General features: G+C 43.6%; 1 protein-coding gene across 2 annotated transcripts in view; it reads left to right on the forward strand.

The window, feature by feature from the left end:
- The window catches only part of ABCC1 (ATP binding cassette subfamily C member 1), a 48,958-nt gene that overhangs the window by 27,539 nt on the left and 1,980 nt on the right, over window positions 1–19,439 (forward strand). The window contains exons 15-30 of one of the 2 annotated variants that reach the window (XM_032126197.1): window positions 351–420; window positions 1,249–1,375; window positions 2,474–2,650; window positions 3,722–3,889; window positions 4,248–4,425; window positions 8,652–8,736; window positions 9,867–10,005; window positions 10,924–11,131; window positions 11,956–12,266; window positions 13,127–13,326; window positions 13,819–13,945; window positions 14,320–14,421; window positions 15,411–15,557; window positions 16,526–16,684; window positions 17,877–18,043; window positions 18,601–18,795. In XM_032126197.1, coding sequence (XP_031982088.1) covers window positions 351–420; window positions 1,249–1,375; window positions 2,474–2,650; window positions 3,722–3,889; window positions 4,248–4,425; window positions 8,652–8,736; window positions 9,867–10,005; window positions 10,924–11,131; window positions 11,956–12,266; window positions 13,127–13,326; window positions 13,819–13,945; window positions 14,320–14,421; window positions 15,411–15,557; window positions 16,526–16,684; window positions 17,877–18,043; window positions 18,601–18,795 — 2,560 coding nt within the window. The remainder of the gene's footprint in view (window positions 1–350; window positions 421–1,248; window positions 1,376–2,473; window positions 2,651–3,721; window positions 3,890–4,247; window positions 4,426–8,651; window positions 8,737–9,866; window positions 10,006–10,923; window positions 11,132–11,955; window positions 12,267–13,126; window positions 13,327–13,818; window positions 13,946–14,319; window positions 14,422–15,410; window positions 15,558–16,525; window positions 16,685–17,876; window positions 18,044–18,600; window positions 18,796–19,439) is intronic. The other variant, XM_032126198.1, reaches the window with a different exon arrangement.

The raw sequence follows: 19,439 nt of genomic DNA on the forward strand, positions 1-19,439 counted from the left end.
GTTTGTAAAATGAAAATTATGTAAAGGTTCTTCTTCCTTCTCAGATAGTTTCTTTCCTCTCCACAACTGATTTTGCAGTGCTAGAGATGCAGCTGATTTAGTTGGTATCTCTGTGTAGCTGACATTCATGTACCTCTTGGTTCCTGAGTAAGGGTAAGCTTGGAACCTCTGCTAAATTCAGTAAAAGCAGAACACAAGTTTTTGGTAAGCAGTGGGTTGTTGTTGTTCTAAAAAAGTAGATTTATACCTCTGCCCATGTGTGTTTGGATTGACTTCTGTGGCAGGATCCAGAGCACACAGTTTAGCTGCTTGCACTGGTACTTTTATAAATATGAGTTTTCTCTTTGCAGCTGAAGGATGCATTGTTGTGAAGAATGCAACGTTTAGCTGGGCCAAAACGGGTCCTCCTTTGCTGAATAGGTAGGGATTGGTACCCTTCATTCCACTCCATAATCTTTCTGCATCACAAATGAGCTATATTTGAGTTATAGAGTACATATGGAGAAGAGTTTGTTGCCATAGAGAGAGAACAAATAACATCAGTTCTATATTTTTTTTTTTTTTTGATTGGGGCTTTGTGAACTAGAGGGACTTTGATTTTATTGCATTTATGGAATGCGTAAAGGGTGGTAGCAAGAGATGTAGGGATGGAGGAAGAGAGAGCTGCAGGGCATTCCGGGCTCTTGCTGTGTGCTGCAGGTGGGATGAGCACAGCTAGAGGATGCAGCCAGCTCTGGTCCCTCCTGTTTGCCTGTATCCCCAGGCTCCGTTTTACAGCCTGATTCTCACTGTACTCTGCTATCCCTGATCCCGGGCTGCAGAAAGCAAACAGTGATGCAGCTACAAGCTGTGTCTTCCCTGTGCCCTGTTCCCTTTCTTAACTTTGGCTGCTTTTTCTTGGGCCTTAAATGGCAAATTCTTTGGGACAAAAATGCTGTGTTTACATGTATGTTCATAGAACACTTGAGAGAAATCTTGGCAAGGCTGGGTCACAGTGCTTTTTTTTCTTTCTTTTTTCTTCCCCTTTTGACTAATTACATATTAAGGTGCTGTGTTCTAAATATGAGGAGAACTGGGTGCTTTCTGAATGAGAGGTTTGGATTTTCAAGCAGTTGAAATTTCAGCACTGAGTCAGTATTTGCAGTGGGTGTTCACACTGCAGCTGGTTTTGGTTGGGCAGTTCAATTGACTGTTTAACTACTGGGGTGTGCCAGCAAGCAAGGCTGAATTATGTGCACTTTATTTCAGCATTAATTTCACTGTTCCCGAAGGCTCCTTGGTGGCTGTTGTTGGTCAAGTTGGCTGTGGAAAGTCTTCACTGCTGTCTGCATTACTGGGGGAGATGGACAAAAAGGAAGGCTACGTGGTTGTCAAGGTGTGACATGCCTGAAGAATTGTTCAGCTGTTTGTGGGTAGTGCCAGAGGGTTTCTAGATTTCCAAGTAGTGTGAAGAGGGAAGAGAGAGCGTTTCAAATGAATGCACTTTTTAGCCTGATTTCCTGGCAAACCATGTATATGCCTTAGCTTGCACTCTGTGTAATTGCTTGTTAAGCCTTGACCCCACAGCATCCAAATCTGTTGGTGTCAGATTTAGCCACATAAAACAATGGAGGTGTCAAAGATGAGTGTTCTGGTGAGTCTTGTTAGCAGCTGGGTATGAGATGGGGATACCCTGTTACATATTCTCTGAGGAAGAGCAGTATTGGGCCCTACCTTCTTAGACATCAGAGAATTACAAGGAGAGAGGGTGCACCCAGAGACCTGAATGTGGGAAAAGCTGCTGTTGCAGTTCGTTTGTTCTTGGACATCAGAGCTGCACAGAGCTAACAGAGAAAAAAATGACCTGGAAAGAAAATTACTTTAAGAGCAAAACAAATACGTTCCATTTGAAAGTCTGTAGGTTTGGCCACCTTCAGAATTGTTGTGGAAAAATAAAGTAGTTGAGATCTGAATCACTAATTATTAGTGCAGAAAGAGAAGGCAGAACTGATACTCAAAGCAAAATACTCTGTATTATCTCAGTCTCTTCCTTTGAAGTGACTTTTATATGAAAACCACTTCCTCTGCTTTCTACAGAAATCTCTTGGCAGGGGTACATTTGTTAAACACTTGCATTCCAGATTAAACTCTTTTGTGCAGAACATAATTTATAATTATATGAAAGAAGTAATACTTTTGACATGCAGTAATTGTGCAAATGTTCTCTAAACAAATGTTTCCTCCAGGTTTATGTTAATCATATTTTGTTTGAAGTCCTTTATTTTCCACCAATGCACTTTGATACATTCACTTGTAGAGAGGATTATAAAAATAACATTTTGGAGGAGGTGGTAGCCCAAGAAGTACTTTGTTTGGAAATGACTGTAGGTAATTTGTGAGGTGATTAGCACTGCCTGCCTCACAAAGCCCTGCTGTGCTTTGACTCTCTGTGCAGACTCTTAGTCTAAAGTACTGAACTTTACTTTTCTTGCAGGGCTCTGTAGCCTATGTTCCTCAGCAGGCCTGGGTCCAAAATGCAACTCTGGAAGATAACATTGTCTTTGGAAGGGAGATGAGTGAGAGCCGGTACAAGCGTGTGATCGAGGCCTGTGCACTGCTGCCTGATGTAGAGATTCTTCCTTCAGGAGACAAAACAGAAATAGGAGAAAAGGTATTTCAATACCCACTCCACCTTTAACAGTGCTATTGCTTGTAGTTAAGGCTGTGTGACTTCTATTTTACTTTATCTCAAAGTTGTATTGAATTTAAAACATTCAGAGCAGAAATCCTCTAGAATAAGATGCAGATTTGAAGTGTGTTTTCCTTCTCTTTAAGCCTCAAAGGGGAGGAAGGAAACCTGTCCTCAGTTAGGAATGTAAAACCATCTTGTAGTGACAGTTTTTAATTGTCTCTAAGTTGCTATGGTCATAAAGCTGAAAAATATATAGAAACAGGAAGAGAAAAATCTTCTGAACACTTCAGTTTCATTAAAAACAAGCAAACACCCCTCCAACCCCAACCTTCCCCTGGAAAATCCAAACCACAGTTCACACAAACAACCATCACCCCAAATCTGGCCCTTGGTTACTGAAGCAGGGGTGGTGTGGGGTTTGGGAACTCGCATGGATGTTGTAGTGCTGTGCTGTGGAAGCAGGAGCCGGTGCCCTGTACCAGGAGCTGGCAGGGGGTGTGTGTGTGGCTGCTGGGGGTTCTCTGAGCTGCTGCCCTCAGGTACTGGCACATGTGCTCTGCCTGCTGGCGGGGTCCAGGTGGGCTGTAGCTCCCAGCTGTCCATAGAGCTGGCAGCCCCACATGCAGTAAAGGTGCAGCTTTATCTTCCTCATTGGTCAGCAGGCCACTCACATTGTAGAGCGTGAAGAGAGTTTGCTTCCTGAATCAGAGGCAGCAGTGCAGAAATAGAGCTGAGAAGAAAAGTAGCTTCTGATTGTACAGAGTTAGGTAGGTCAGTCAGGGTTAATTGCTTTACAAGACTAGCAAACTTTTTTTTTTGACTAGCCCTTCACTGTCAGTGAGAACAGAATAGATGTGCTTCCTTCCAAGAGGATTGTGACTGATTGCTTATGCTGTTGTGGTAATGAAATTATTTGTGGAGATCTGTTCCATGCAATGTTGAAATTCCTCTAATTTAAATAAATCACCTATGACTTGTGTCTTTCCTGAGCTGTATCAAGACATCATCTTTCAGCTGTAAATAAAGGATCACGTTTTCTTGTTTCCCCAGGGTGTGAATTTGTCTGGAGGACAGAAACAGCGAGTCAGTCTTGCTCGGGCAGTTTACTGCAATGCAGATGTCTATTTACTTGATGATCCTTTATCAGCTGTTGATGCTCATGTTGGGAAACATATTTTTGAAAAAGTTATTGGACCGAAAGGAATCCTGAAAAATAAAGTATGTTATAATGTCTCTAGAGAATGCTTTTTCTTGGCTGAGTTCAAATAATTACAAGTTTGTCAAGTTGCATATTTAGGCTTTTGTTTCTAACATCTGAAAAATGAAAGAATCCTTCTGCAATTTTTAGAGGACTTTATAAAGCACTGAGATTTTTGTTGTGAAAGGTGCTTCGGTTTCTGTAATTCAAAATTATTTAATGGAAAAATCAAGACAATTTTCTCTTAAAAATGCTGCATGCCTGGCCCTCATTACTATTCTATTATACACAGAATTCAAGCAGTAAAGAGCAGTAGTCCAACCATGGTATTCACTAGCTGAGATGATAGAAACCCTTTATTTCTCTTTTGCCTTTTAGACTCGGGTTTTGGTAACCCATGCAGTCAACTATCTGCCTCAAATGGATACAATTCTGGTAATGACTGATGGAGAAATCTCTGAGATGGGCTCCTACCAGGAGCTGCTGCAGCAGGATGGGGCTTTTGCTGAGTTTCTTCGTACATATGCTAACGCTGAACAAACCATGGAGAACAGTGGTAAGCTCACAAATAAACTCTCTTGATGTCTGTTGTCTTAGTAAGGGAGTCCTGTTAAAGGAAAAACCATAGTACTTTCTGTAGGTAGGAAAGTTAAAAGAAATTCCTATTTCTTGTGATTGCCTGTATAGGTAGAGGTGCTTATTTCTTGAGGGTGTTGAAGGCTGTGAGGTTAAACACACATTCTTTCTTAAAAATAGGAAAATGTGTTACAGATCTGTAGTAAAATTTCCTCTCAGTGCAAAATTCAGATGGTAGTGAGACTGCATGAAGGCCAGCTGGGGTTTGTGCACCCTTCCTGTCTCTGTTAAGATGTGTCTTCTTTATGCAGCTAATTCCTTTGGGGATGGGGAGGAGGAAGAAGCGGCTCAGTGCTCTACCTGCTGTCCTTGACTCCTGCTTCTGCTTTACAAAACAGCTGTAGAGTTGCACTGGTACAGGAATATACTTTAGATTTATTTTTCTTTTATCTACAGACAGTTGCAGTATTGGATTTTAATAGGGGAACTTAGTCTTTGCCTCCAGCCTGTTTTCTTCACTCTCTTGCCTGTGGTGATTTCCTGACACTCCTGCTGAGAAGAGCAAGCAACCCCTGCACTGTGCTGGCTGGGGTTAAGTTGTGTTTGGTAGCACATGCTGAGTGCTGCAGACAAGGCTTTGGGAAGAAGGAGGGGCCTCTGAGGCTGCTTTTTGCTTTGTCTTCTATTTGGAAAACTGTTGGTTCCTTCCCATTCCCTAGAGGGAACACAGAGGTGTTTTTTGGTGTACTCCTCACATGTCCATCATGGGCAAAATGGAAATGGTGCCACATTTACCTGCACTGATGCAGCTGGGAAGTGTTAAAGAGGTGTTGAAGGGCTTCCTTTGGCAAGGAGCTGCTCCTGGTGCTCATGTCAGAGTTGCCTGTGGGAGGGCTGTGATGGTCTGCCTTGCTCTCCGAAGCTCTACCTCTGAAACCTCCACTGATTGTTCCAGGCTGCCAATTTGCATTGTGCCCCTGGGGCAGCTCTCTAGGTCCAGGCTGGCACCAGGCTGCCCCTGGAGTCAGGAACGGGCAGGGTTTGTTTCGTGCCTGTGCAAGGTGGCATCTTCTCCTGGCTCCCTCTTCCAAGGAGCTGGATTTGGGGATGGTCTGTCATCTCGAGGCTCAAGCTCAGGCTGCCCTGCTGTGTGCTAGCATTCCTCTTGGAAAGTTCTTGTGGTAGTCCCAGCTGTTGCTCTGCAGACTGGGATGCTGGTTTGGGTGGATGCTTTAAGCAGCAGGTGCTGCATGGGTGGGTGTCTCACTGTGGAGAGCTTGTGGGAAGAGGTTCCGTGGAAGCAGGATCAGGTTAACTTCTGTGTATGTTCTGTAGCTGCTTCTGTAGCTACTTAGGGCACAGTCAGACTTGTTGCAGTCTTCAGTGTATGTGAAATTTTAGGCAAATAAACTTTCTCTGTGCTTCCCTAGGCAGTTAACAAGTTGACTTTAATATGAAGATTTGCCTCATTTAATAGTCTTGTTCTTTTAGTCTTTGTCTTCTCCCATTTTCAAATGTGGAAAAGTAGGTTTTGAAATCCTTTTCATTAAACTAAATTACTTTATTTTTCCATTTAATTACTGAATTTTCTTTTGGAAAGTGAGCCAGTGCTTTATCTTCTGCCATGGTTCTCTGCAGTTTTCTAATAAGAAGCACTTCTAACTTCAGTATGACCCTGGTGGTCTGGAGTGGATTGCTGTATCACAGGGTTGGCCTATTTGCAGCATATTTGTTCATCAGTTCCACTCAAGTGATCTTCTGCCAATGGTAAAAAGTGAAAAGTAGAGTAATTTCTTGTCTGATTCACAGGGATGATATTCGTGTTTATTGAATGTGTAAAGGTCACTATTACTACGAATCACAGGCTCTTGGATGGACACAGGAGTCTGTGACAGGAGTCAGACTGAGTTGGCTGGAGGGTATCTGCACACCCACTCCTAAAGGGAGGCTCCCTCGTGTCTGAAGCTCTGTGTTGGCAGCCTGAGAACACTGTGGTTTGGTGCTTTCTGGCTGGAATGCATCTGCTCTCCTAGGGTGGGAAAGCCTCTCCTCCTACCCAGCCCCTGAGGTTTGACTGCAGCTCTGGTCCCTGTTGCCTCCCAGACTTTTTTTCTCGCTTTGGGATTCCTGAGGGTTACCTGTGCTCTACTGCTGCCTTTCCCATCCTCAGCTTCATGGGGTTTCTTCTCTGTGTGGGAAAACTGTGTTTGTGGCTTGGGATTAAAAATAGGTCAATTTCAGCAAACTTGATTCTGCCTTGGGTTTTGTGGTTTAGGTTATTCTACTTGGATGTGTGGTTGTAAAGATTGAAAATGGTAGAGTGTGTTCTGGAAAAAAGTTAATTATATATGCTTTTAGAGTCAGATCCTTCACTAGAAGGAACGATTCGACCTCTGGAAACAGGTAACTGTTTGCCATGTGGCTTTATATTAGTGCTTGCCTTGGAGAGTAATATGAGTAACTGCAGTTTATTTACAAGAGACTGAGTCATTATTAGAAGAATTTTATCTGCACAGTGGAAGGTATTTGCATGGTTTGCATGTCCTTGTTTGTGTGAGCTGCAGCAGTTGGTGTGGCAGCTTGTAGGTAACTCAGCAGCAGCAATTCTGTATCTGAAAGGCTTCCATGAGGAAACTTTAAAGATGCACCCTGGACCTAGAAATGTAGTGAGTGTACCAAGAGAAGCGTCATTCAGAATTGAGCCCTGAGGGTCCCTTTTGTTCTCAAATGTGTATTCAGTACTCACAGCTGTTCCCTTTTATAATTTCTGGGTACTTTTTCTGCAAAACCCTCATTAGTGGGGTTATACCCTAAGTGCACGTGTCAGATTTACTATGGCAGTCTTGAGCATTTTTTGTTCTCAGAGCTAAATATGGTATAAGCAAGAAATCTTTGTGGCCTACAACATGAAATTAAATTTGAGCTTTTAGGGGAGGATGGTTTATTTGTGGTTTTGTTTTCTTCAGCAATGTTCTAAAGCAGTATGTCACTGGAATGCTTGCTGTTTTTCATATGGGAGCCTTTCAAAACAAATGCTGTCAAGTGCTTAAAATAACTAGCAGTCCCATCTTGGTTGGTCCTTATTCATATGAATAAGAACTAAGTTACTGAACTTTTTCACATTCTCTGCATTTTGTCTTTGTTAAGACCATGCTGAACAATTTATCTTTGGGTTTTTAGAGTAATGAACCAATATTCAGTTTGCAGACTGGAAAGGAAAGCAGTCCACAGTTAATGTGCTGATGATCTGTTTTTATGCATATATGTGCTTTAGTATAAAAACATGAAAATGTCAGACTCTAGATCTACACAAATTTTCCTGAATATCTTTTGAATATTTTCAGGTGGGTATCTTTGCATAAACTATGCAGAGCCTTTAAAAATGCAAAACTCCTTGTTGCAAATTCCAAATTAACTTTCACACATGAAAATAGAGTTCCATTTACTGACTGCTAACATTTCAGGAGTCAGACATTTGGTTTTTATAAGGAAAAGTGTCATAACCTGAACCTAGAAGTTTTACTCATGGCACTATAGTACACTGAATTAAATTGTTCAAAAAAGGGTGCTATTTCAAGCTGACAGGTTTTCTGGAGTGTGCCACATCTTGGTACAAGCGGGATGTTGTGGGATAACAATTCATGGAAAGATCTCTTGCTTAAAGTCACCTGATTCCTACAGTTGCCTAAAACACCAGGCTTCTGCACGTTTCTTCCTGCTCAGCTTTGCAGGAGGACTCAAAGTTACTAGCACGTGCCTGCTGTTCTTACAGCTTCACTCCATCGTTTACAGAATGTCTTCTCATTGCATTTTAAAATAAAAATAATTTTTAACTAACTATGTAGGAACTGTGGTTTGACAAGGAGTGGCTAGAGTGTTGGGTTTTTTCCCATGGAGTGGGTCACATGTGACTTGGTGTTGCATGCTTGAACATAAAGTATGTCCTCATTATTGTATTACGTTATCATTACTGACCTACATTTTCTAGAAAAATAAATGTTCCCTGTCCTGGCACTTAACCCTGTTGAGGGTTGAACTAAACTGATTTGTACACCTGGTCAATTTTCTGTTATTATTTGTAAATACTTGTGTTCCCTGCTTCGTTTGCATATTAAGACTGCAACTGGCAATTCAGATTGAAGTGAAATGCTTGTGTCTCTTTGCCTAACCATTTTCATGTTTACTTTTACTTTTTCACCCTCTCAGATACAAGTAGTCCATCTGCAAAGGAAGGCAAGCCTATAGAAAATGGAGTCCTTGTGAATGAAGGCCCTGAAAAGCTTATGCATAGGTGTGTATTCTCCTTTATTTTTTTCTTCCTCTTGCCCTGCATCCTTTCAAACCAGTCACTCAGATGTGAATAAACAGTAATTTGATGGTCATGGTATTTGTTAGAAGAAAATACATCATGCTGGATCCATCAGCATGAGACAGGCAAAGCTGCTGCTGCTCTGTGGTTCCAGGTCCAGCAGTAGGAAATGCTCCAGCAGGCACCTGGAGCACCCACATAAGCACAGCACCACGGGGCCTCATCCAGGCCCCTCTCTGGCTGAGCAGGACAAGGTTTGCTGGTGGGAACACATTACTCGTGTCCATACAAGCTGGATCTCTGCAGTGGGTGGGCTCAGTCTCTGTCTGTGTGGGAGCTGCCCCTGGCACGTGGCAGTTGAACCTCTGGGGCTGCAGCCCCACTCCAGGCTGGTACAGGCTGTTGCACGTTTGTGTCTGCACACGCACAGCTCTCACAATACTCCTTCCATGTGAAGAAACTCTTGTGTTGTAGCAAGATATTGTGGGTTTGGCTTGCATAAAAGGGAGAGTGTTTTACTGGCTGGTCCAGCTTTTGTGTGTGTTCCCAAGGCTTCTGCATTTGACTGCTGTCAGATGGGATGAAGTGCCAGGTGGACCTTTAGTCTGACCTAATAGCAGCTGCTACTGTGCTTGCAAGTCACTCTGATGATACCTTTCCAAAATCATCTCCTAGTCTATGCCTTATTCTTATGGGACTCTAGAGACACTGTATTTCTGGAAGCTAATGAGTGCCTGGGAGTTAAATTGCTTTTTTTGAGGTGAGTGCAGGTACCCTTTTTGCACTCCAGCTGCTGCTGTGCTGATGATGAGGTTTGGAAAGGCTGGTCTTGATGTCACAGAGCATTTTTCTTTCTGGAGCGGGATTGTGCAACCAAGACTTCTTTATCTGTCGACTTTATCTGTTACTTGCACCTGAACATGAGTGCTTGGGACCAGTGCACTGAGGGGAGGAGGGAGGTCCGAGTAACCTCTGCCCTGTGATGGCTGGTTAGGACATCTCCATAGGAGTGTAAACCACTGACTGGGAGCTGTGCACTGTCAAAGCCCAGTTGTGAGATAAACACCTGTCCTATGTCAAGCTAAGACTGAAAAATAAATGTCTTCAAACAGGCAACTCAGTAACTCTTCAACATACAGCAGGGACAGTGGGAAGCCACAACAGCAGAGCAGCACAGCAGAGCTGCAGAAGCCACTTGCTGAGAAGAATTCCTGGAAACTGATGGAGGCTGACACAGCAAAGACTGGGAGGGTAAGGTCTCCAGTTGCCACTTCCTGTGCCCTCGTTCAGTTTTGGAAAAATCTGTTTCAGAAGAAAATAACTTCTGAAGACCATGTAACTGGTGTGAGAACAGGCTGAGTGAATTCTTGAACTTGCTGCTTGTTGTGTAATACCTGATGGAAGTGTTGCCGTGCCCTCTGCTCCCGAACTTGAGCCCCGTGTTTGCCTGTGGAAAGAATGTCAACACAAACCTTCTGTGTGAGATGATGGGTCTGACCACATCAAAGTTTAGAAGGAGAAATGAAAACCTTGCAGCTGTTTTTTGGAGAGGCTATGACAAATTAGGTGACCTAATGAAAACTGCCCTTCAGTGTAAGGGGCTGCAATTGAGTCAGATGAATTTAAGGCAAATTTCCACTGTAGACATAAGTATCTAATCCCAGGATACCCAGGGCTTTTTGGGAAACCTGAGACTGGGAAAGTGGCAGTTAACACCTCCTAGCAATGTTGCTTGAATCCAAGCTTGGATTGCTTGTTGTTGGTTGAAGATAGATCATAGGATAGAAGCCATGTGGAGTAAGGGTTGGTTTGAAGGCTTTTTAATCTTGTGGTACAAAGAGAGAGCCAGAAACTGGAGCTCCTCAGTGAAGTTTTTGGCTCTGCTGCTGATGCTCTGTGTTACTTCAGGCAGCTCCCTCCCTACTCCTCCCTTCCCTTGGATGACAAGGGAAGGATGATGTGTGCCTCCCCTGAGGGAATGTTGGATTTGGCATGTCTCCATGGAATGCTTTGCAGCATGTGTTCCCAAGCAGTGGCTCTCCAGAGTGCAGCTGCTGTGTTTTCATGGCCTGATGGAGGGATACTGACTTTAAATAGGTGTTGCAGAAGGGGGTGTTGCTGCTTTGAAACTTAGCTGCAAAATGAGTATTTCTTTTGTCTTGTCTTTAGGTAAAGGCAACAGTGTACTGGGACTACATGAAAGCAATTGGAGTCTTTATGTCTTTCTTGGCCATTTTCCTCTTTATGTGTAATCATATAGCCTCCTTGGCTTCCAACTACTGGCTGAGTTTATGGACAGATGATCCTGTTATCAATGGGACACAGCAGAACACAACTCTCAGACTGGGAGTATATGGAGCACTGGGAATTTCTCAAGGTTTGCTTGGTCTTGTGTATTTTAAGATTTGCTGATTCAGTGTTTCTAATGCTCTTGGTGCCTGCAGCAGCATTTTGCTAAGGATTTGAGTGTGGGTTTTTGTAAAAGATGAAAAACCTGAATTTAAAAAACACCAAGAAAACCAACCTATAAAATTATTCAGTTAGTAAATGCGGTTTTTCTTTCATTTGTACAAAGTGAGAAGTGTTTTGCTGGTTGATGAACCAGAATTGTGACAAAATGTCTGATCTGAGAAGTGGCTCCTTGGCCTGTCAGCAGACTGTGCTGGCCTGGTGTGCAGGGGCAGTTTGTCACCAGAGCCCATGGCTGTGCTGCCTCCCTGCAGCCCCAGCCTGGCTCAGCTGCTCTGGCTGGGCTTTGCTCTGGCTGCTTGTGGCTCCATCCAGGCCACTGTGGAGAGGCTGCTTCAGTCATGTTTTGTTTTGTGTCCTCTTTGTGGTTTAGAGTTTGTTTGCCATGAAACCCAACGCCCCAAGTACCCCACTTCAGAATTGGTATGAAAATCCCACAATAAAAAACAAATGCCAAGTGAAAATTCAGTGACTTTTACTCAGGGAAAGTGTTCAAATATTACACAAATTTTTGTAATGGAGAAGCAACTTCTTCCATGAAAGGAATGTGATGTTTTCACTGATTTTTTTTTTTTTTTTTAATTACTTGGTGTATTTGCTAAGTCTACCTGAAATGAACCCTAGTTCTCAGGATTATTGTACTAGAGACATGCTAATGCTCAGTGACAACAAAATGAGGAAAATGTTTTGTGTGAGAGGTGGCAGCAGTTAAAAATGAGTCTCCTTTTCTAGGTATTGCTGTGTTTGGCTACTCCATGGTTGTGTCAATAGGAGGAATATTTGCATCACAACACCTGCACCTCAACCTGCTGCACAATGTGCTCCGGTCTCCAATGAGTTTCTTTGAACGCACTCCCAGTGGGAACCTAGTGAACCGTTTCTCCAAGGAGATAGACACCATTGACTCCACCATTCCACCCATCATCAAGATGTTCATGGGCTCCACATTTAACGTGATTGGGGCTTGTATCATCATTCTGCTGGCCACACCTATAGCTGCTGTCATCATTCCACCCCTGGGACTTGTCTACTTGTTCGTGCAGGTAAAGAGTGTTACCTGGGGGAACCAGGACCAGCAGTCACATCTTCTGTTATTTAAGACAGCTCTTACTCTGCACTAGGAAGGATTTCAAGGTGTTGGATTTGAGTCATGCTTGACTGACTGTGCTTTGCATGGTTTACTGATAACCTGACGTTAGCACAGCCTTTCCTTCCTTTGTCAAGTGTAAAATGACCTCTGTGCAGAAGTAAATCCTTTGATACTTACTTTATAAAAATGCCATTAGATTTTGTGGCAAATATGATGGCCTCTGAGCTTGATGCTCAGAGCCCAAATATGGAAAACATATGGGCTTTTCCAAAACCTCTTTCCAAATATGAGAGTAGTCTTTAGAGGGGTGTGTGTCTGTATTGCTCATGTGCCTGTTTCATCAGACTATTGTCTACAGAGCAAGAGAGTGGGTGGCAGCCTTTCACTCCTGTCCTGTGTGGGCAGGGTGTGCTTGCTTCACTGTGGCTTTACTCCTAGAAACCGGTAGAGCCTGCACAGACAGAAGAGAACAGCTGGGGTTTGGCTCTTGAATTAGTAAACCCATTTGGCTCCATGAGTAAACCTTAAAAGTGGTGATGTGTGTGTTTTATATGGTTGAACTAAACTTTCTGATAAAAGAAAGAGGAGAAAATGGCTCTGGCATGAGATGGTTTGATTGACAGTTGTTTAAAGGCAGCAGAATGTATGCAATGGTCTTTTAGGCCTAAAGGTGTTGGAGAGGGGTGTGTATTTCCATGTGTAAGTTGAATCTCTGTCACTAACAGCCCAGATGGCAGGGAACTGTTTATGATTCCCCTTGTTTTTCCAGACACGGTCTGGATGTAACCATAATTCTCATACTCTGATTTGCAGAGATTTTATGTGGCCACTTCGCGGCAGCTCAAGCGCCTTGAGTCCGTCAGTCGTTCTCCTGTGTATTCCCACTTCAATGAGACTCTCCTGGGAGTCAGTGTCATCCGAGCCTTTGAGGAGCAGAAACGTTTCATCAAGCAGAACGACATGAAGGTGGATGAAAATCAGAAAGCTTATTATCCAAGCATTGTTGCAAACAGGTAACAGTGGAACAGCAGTTATCTGGGGAGGACATGGATCTGCTGGCTGTGCTCCTTATCAGTCACAGCTCTTGGCATACTTATCCAGGGGAGGGCGGCCTGTGTGGATAAATCAGTTTCAGAGATGTTTTGTTTAAACTTCTGTGATGAAATTAAAATTACTTCTGAATCTCTCATCTTTCTGAGAGTTCCTGCCTTACTGCTGGCTTATATTCTTTTAAAAAGTTTTGATTTATTGATCCCAGTGTCCAGAAAGCAGTTGTAGTTAAGACAGGAATTTATGCACCTGAAACATTCATTAATTTTGGATGCCTCTAGGTTCACATGCTGCTGAAGCAGAACCTCACATATCTTGCAGTGCCTGTGTCACTAGCAGGACACACATGCCATATTATTAATCTTACATTAAAAAGATGTGTGACAGACCATTTGTTGTCCACATCCCTGATCTCTGTGGGTGAAGTACTGGAAAGATGTTTTTGTGCCTTGCAGGTGGCTGGCTGTGCGTCTGGAGTACGTGGGGAACTGCATTGTCCTGTTTGCAGCATTGTTTGCAGTGATGGCACGCAACAAACTCAGTGCGGGGCTGGTTGGCCTCTCAGTGTCCTACTCACTGCAGGTAAGTTGGCCTTTTTTAAAAAGAGCAAAACCTCTGAATTGTTAGACTGCATCAGAAAGTCAGAACCTTGATATGGCTTTGGATGGAAAACTAATACAAGGAACATAGAAAATAATAATTAGGAATAGTGTCTGAGAAGATGCTGGGAAGTTTCCTCTGTGCCTTCCCTGTGGGACAGGCTGTGGCCAAGGTGTCTCGTCCCCTGCATCTTAAAGGCATTTGGGCTTTCCTCCTGTCCAGCACTGATTAGTCAAGATCTTGCCTGTGTTTATGCATTCCATGAAATTGCAATGCTTTGGTTGTTCCATGCTTTTCATTTATTGCAGGTAACCTATTTAGTGTAAACTGCTCTCTGACTTGTTTCCTTCTCGCAGATTACAGCTTACTTGAACTGGCTGGTACGCATGTCATCTGAGCTGGAAACCAACATTGTTGCTGTTGAAAGAGTCAAAGAGTACGCTGAAATGGAGAAGGAGGTACTTGTGGAAGTCACTGCCCTATTCTGAGGTCTCAGCTGCCCACTGAGTGGGTTGGAGGGTGGGCCTGTGCTCTGAGCTGAGGGGTGGGACAGAGCTCAGGGCTGTGAGTGCCTGCCAGGGACAGGCTGGGTCTCAGTGGGGAGTTCCTGTTGGGGCTTTTGTGTTTCATCCTCTGGTATTTACAGAGTGCTGTTTAGGAAATGTGCTCTTACATCCTGGGCTAAGCAGTAGGTCTGTACAAATGTTTTGGTTTCCTAAGTCTTTAAACATCACATTTTTATTTGTTTCTCTTTTTGCACTCAGTATGGGGAATAAAAAGGTTTTACTTTTTTTTGTTTTGATTTAAATCACATAACTCATTTTATCTGCAGTTGTTCCCTTTATGGTTACAGAGTTCCCTGGGGCTTCTCTTTGCCTTGCTTATCACTTGAACCTGACCTGGGTCACTATTTTTGCAACCAAACATTATGAAGACCCTTCCTAGAATTTTTTCTTGAGTTCTGGTAGCAGACCAGTGTTTATAAATTTAAAAGCCTTTTTATTTGGCAGTGGCAGTGAATGCAGTGGAGTGTGTTCTTTCCTTTCTCTCCTCTGTGGGAGGCTGAGGTAGCAGCTTTTTACCAGCTTATTAATGTTCTAGTGCCCAGTCCCAGCTAAACTGCTTCTAGTTGCACATGTGGCTGCCCCAGAGGTTTCCTTGCTGTGGTCGGGTGTACAGACAGGTTGCCTGAATGTGTGCTGCCTGCATGATTCTGCCATTGGCAAGAGGAAAATTTATCCAGCAAGTGGGCCTTGAGGTAGCCAAGCCCTTGGCTGCACACACCATTTCATCTGTCTTGAGGTAATTCTCTCCCTCTCTTCTCATCACAGTTCCTTTTGCAAATTACACACTAAGAAGGATTTTTCTTAATTGCATTCTGTGAGTCCTCTGAGCCTGTGTTGGTTGAAGCAGGAGCTGATCAGAGGTGTCTGTGTGGCTCTTTCAGGCTGAGTGGAGCATTGAACAAACGGCCCCAGCCAGTAGCTGGCCCGAGGAAGGGAAGGTGGAGTTCCGAGGCTACGGTTTGCGCTACCGCGAGGACTTGGATCTGGTTCTGAAAAACATAAATGTTACCATCAATGGGGGTGAAAAGGTAATAATGACTCTGAATTCATAATAGAGCGTTGCAGTTCACAGGTCTGCATGCAAAAGCAAAAGAGAGGTTTTACCCTGTTTTGTGTCTGGGGTTCTTAAGAACTAGAAAAGCTTCTGTGGAATCAGCCCTGTTGAAACTGCAGATGTCGTGGGCTCTCAGCCTTTGCAAGGTGTGTTTTGCATCATGGATAAAGAGACACTGTTGTGTGGGGCTGCCAAGTATCACTTGGCCTGGTTTCACTGGGAGATGAGGTTTATCCTGTCTTCTCTCCCCTTCCCAGGGAATTTTGCTAATTTCTTTGCTGTAAGCAAAGAGAAGTAGGTTGCAAAGAGATTAATTTAATTATAATCTCAGGAAAATAGCCTGCAGAGGGGGGAAGTCTGATCTAGTGAGGCAGAAGTTGCAAGGTGAGACTGCAGGAAAAAATAGGACTTCAGAGCAGATTCTCTGGATCTGGCCAAGCTGATCTGTGTGTTTCTCCTCCTTCTTCCTTGCCCGTGCGCTCACACGTGTCCTACCCCAGTCCCGTGTGGATTCTCTGATGTCTGTTAATAGTGTGATCTTGCACAGCAGAATAAAAGGTAGCTGTGACAGATCTACTATCCAGCTTCCTTATTTGTGGTAGCCAGCTGGGCATTTGTTTTCTCCTGAGTGCACACTTTCTACCTACAAATAAGTGTAGGTAGCAGAATGCTACCTCAAGTGGTAGGAATGGGCAGATGGCAAGAAGTGTATCAGTCCACCAAAGTAGCAATCTTTTATATTTATTTTTAAAAAAGAGAAGAATTGATCAAGACTTTGGTCTAACTGGGAAGTGAAATGTACAGTGTGAAACTGAGAGTACGGTGTTTGGTGTGCGGGTAACCCCAAAAGTAAGACAGCCTTCAGAAAATGTGTTGGTTTCAGGTGGAAATGCTTGGAAATGCTTTAACTCAGTAAGTTGTTCTTGTATTTCTTCCCAACAGATTGGAATAGTTGGAAGAACAGGAGCTGGAAAATCCTCACTTACTTTGGGTTTGTTTCGCATTAATGAAGCAGCTGAAGGTGAAATTATTATTGATGGGATTAATATCGCAAAGATAGGGCTCCATGACCTGCGGTTCAAGATCACCATCATCCCCCAGGTGGGTGCAAAATCCTGCCACTACCAGAACTCCTTGGGTAACAGTGATGTTTCCATAAAGTACCGAGGAGAAAATTGTTACTTCTGCTCTGATGTGTGCTATGAAATTCAGTCACTTCAGATTGCTCTTTCATGGACTTGAAACCAAGTTTTTCTCCCTAGGCTGGTTTCAGTTTGCCTGTGCCAGCTAACAAGTAGGAGCTTGGCTGTGGCTGAGCTGTGTTGTGGAAGTAAAACCTTGGCCTCTGGACTCAGGAGCTGATCGCTTACATGCTACAGACAGCTCAGCCTGAATGGGAAGGGCTGATCCCAGCTGAATACCTGCTTGGGATCCCTTTGTGAACTGGGCACAGTGTGTGCTATCAGTGCTGTTCTTTCACAGAAACCTGTACATAACCATCCCAGTCTAGCCCAGCAACTGTGGGTTTGATAGTCTTAAACATTTGGAAATACAGCTTTACGAGCATTGGATTTAGTCTCAAGTCTTTTTGTTCTTACTGTGTAGCCTTTATTGCCTGTTCTGATTCAAAGTAAGACTATAAAATGTGATGTTAATAATTACCATTGCAGCAGACTGGCAAAAACAAGTGAGCTCACTGTAAAAGGTTTTCTGCACCACTTCTTTTGGAAATCTGGAGGGGACCTCACTTTCTCCTTTTGATTGCTTTGCATCAGTATTTCCAAAGTAGTATTTCTTCCTATCCAAGAGAAAAAGAGGTGTAATTTCATTCATACTGCAGCTGAAGAGTTTTGAAATATTTACAGATGGTTAATTCCCTAAGAAGTGAAGAGTTGACCTAGTAGTCCCTGCTGACAGAAGGTTGAGCAGGGAGGGCCTCTTTTGTTGCCTAGTGGTCCAGTAAAAAGAAAGTTGGCTGGGCTTTGGGTATTTTGGTTGGTTTGTTTGTTTTGTTGGGGTTTTTTTCTGAATTCACGAGTTCCTAACTAATGGAAAGGTCTGGACTGAAAGAATCTGCAGAGGGCAGAGGTCAGGCCCCCAAGAGGAGTAAGGAATAAGAGTGAGGGAGAATAACCTGTCACTGGAAGAAAACAAGCCCTCACTCCTAAATTCATTGCATTAGCATGCTTGCAGCTGCATCTGTACATGTTGTTTCCTTTTGTTATCTAAGAAATATTTTTGGAGCACTTGCCATGTTCTTTGTACATTGTCAATTACCTCTTTCCATGACCAGGATCCAATATTGTTTTCTGGCTCTCTGCGTATGAATCTTGATCCTTTCGACCAACACTCTGATGAAGACATTTGGAGGTCTTTGGAACTGGCTCACCTGAAGAACTTTGTATCATCCCTTCCTGATAAACTGAATCATGAGTGTGCTGAGGGTGGCGAGAACCTCAGGTAGGTCAAAGAACTGTGCTTGTGAAAATTCTAATACCTCCCAGGCCTGTGTGAGAATCTGGGGAGGCAGCTGGAGAATTCTTAATGTGTGACCAGGCTATCAACCAACTAGGTTTTACTCAACATGTTTTAGCTCTTGAGTTTGGGGATTTCAAATAATTTAAGAAATACTTGGAATGCTCTGAGGTTTGTCAATTCCCTTGGAAAGCATTTTAGCAGCAGCAGTTATTCTAAGGAAGCTGTTCACTTGCTATTTGCACTTTAACAGGGTTTTATGTGTTCAGTTTGTAGAAACCACTGAAGTCCAGTCCTCAACACTGCACTAATTCAGTGAATCAGCCTGATGCAGTTATGCTGAAACCACTTGTATTCTCTTACTGCATTGCGAGGACTTCATTTGAGGGGGATGTAGTTTCAGAAGCTGTTAGATATTCTGCAGGGAAATAGTAAGACTGACCTTATCTTTAGAACAAGGAATTGCCAGGTTTCAAAATGAATACCAATTAATGCTGCAAACTTGTTCTGACTTTCCTCCCCACCCCATCCCATCTGTGCAGTGTGGGACAGCGCCAGCTGGTGTGCTTGGCACGAGCTCTGCTCAGGAAGTCCAAAATCCTGGTTCTGGATGAAGCCACAGCTGCTGTTGATCTTGAAACAGATAAGCTCATACAGTCAACTATCAAGTCTCAATTTGAAGAGTGTACTGTATTAACTATAGCACATCGTCTGAACACAATCATGGACTACACGAGGTAAGGTGATACTGCTTTTATCTTGCTGACTGTGTGATCTGCACTGTGCTCAAAAAATCTTTGTGTTAGTTGGATGTTTACTGGTTCATTTCTAGCTGCCTCTGCACAGGGCTGCTGGAATCCCTGGTTTGATGGGTATGGTGTGCACGTTCTGGCTTGTGGTGGCTGTGCTTGGCCTGGGGAGCTCCTCTTGTCCCTCTGTCACACTGCTGTTGTGCTGTTCCTGCCTGGGCAAACTGGGAAGGGGAGAGGGGCAAGGACAGGAGTCTGTTCTTGGGTCTTGCCCTAATTTAGGCACAGACAGCGTGGGGAATCCAAAGGGGCAGATCCTGCCCTCTGAAGTTTATTTGGTGTTTTCACTTTCCATCACTGCTGGTTATAGTTCATACAGCCTCCCTCAAGCTCAGCTGCCTTGCTAAGGTGTGGTTGAGGGCCAAGTTGTTGTCTTGTATTTCAGTTTTAGCTCTCTTGTCCCTTTTATCACAGAATGGCAAAGTGACCAGTGGTAGGATTTCAGTGTACTTTTGTAGCCCTCTCTTTGTGCTGTCAGCAGTGACAGATCAGAGGGAGGAGCACTGCCCGTGCCAGCCGCAGCCCCAGCAGTGCTGCCAGCAGGCGAGCACCCAGTTCAGCCATGGCAGTGG

This window comes from Corvus moneduloides, chromosome 16 (genome assembly GCF_009650955.1).
Source record: "Corvus moneduloides isolate bCorMon1 chromosome 16, bCorMon1.pri, whole genome shotgun sequence".
Lineage (NCBI taxonomy): Eukaryota > Metazoa > Chordata > Aves > Passeriformes > Corvidae > Corvus > Corvus moneduloides.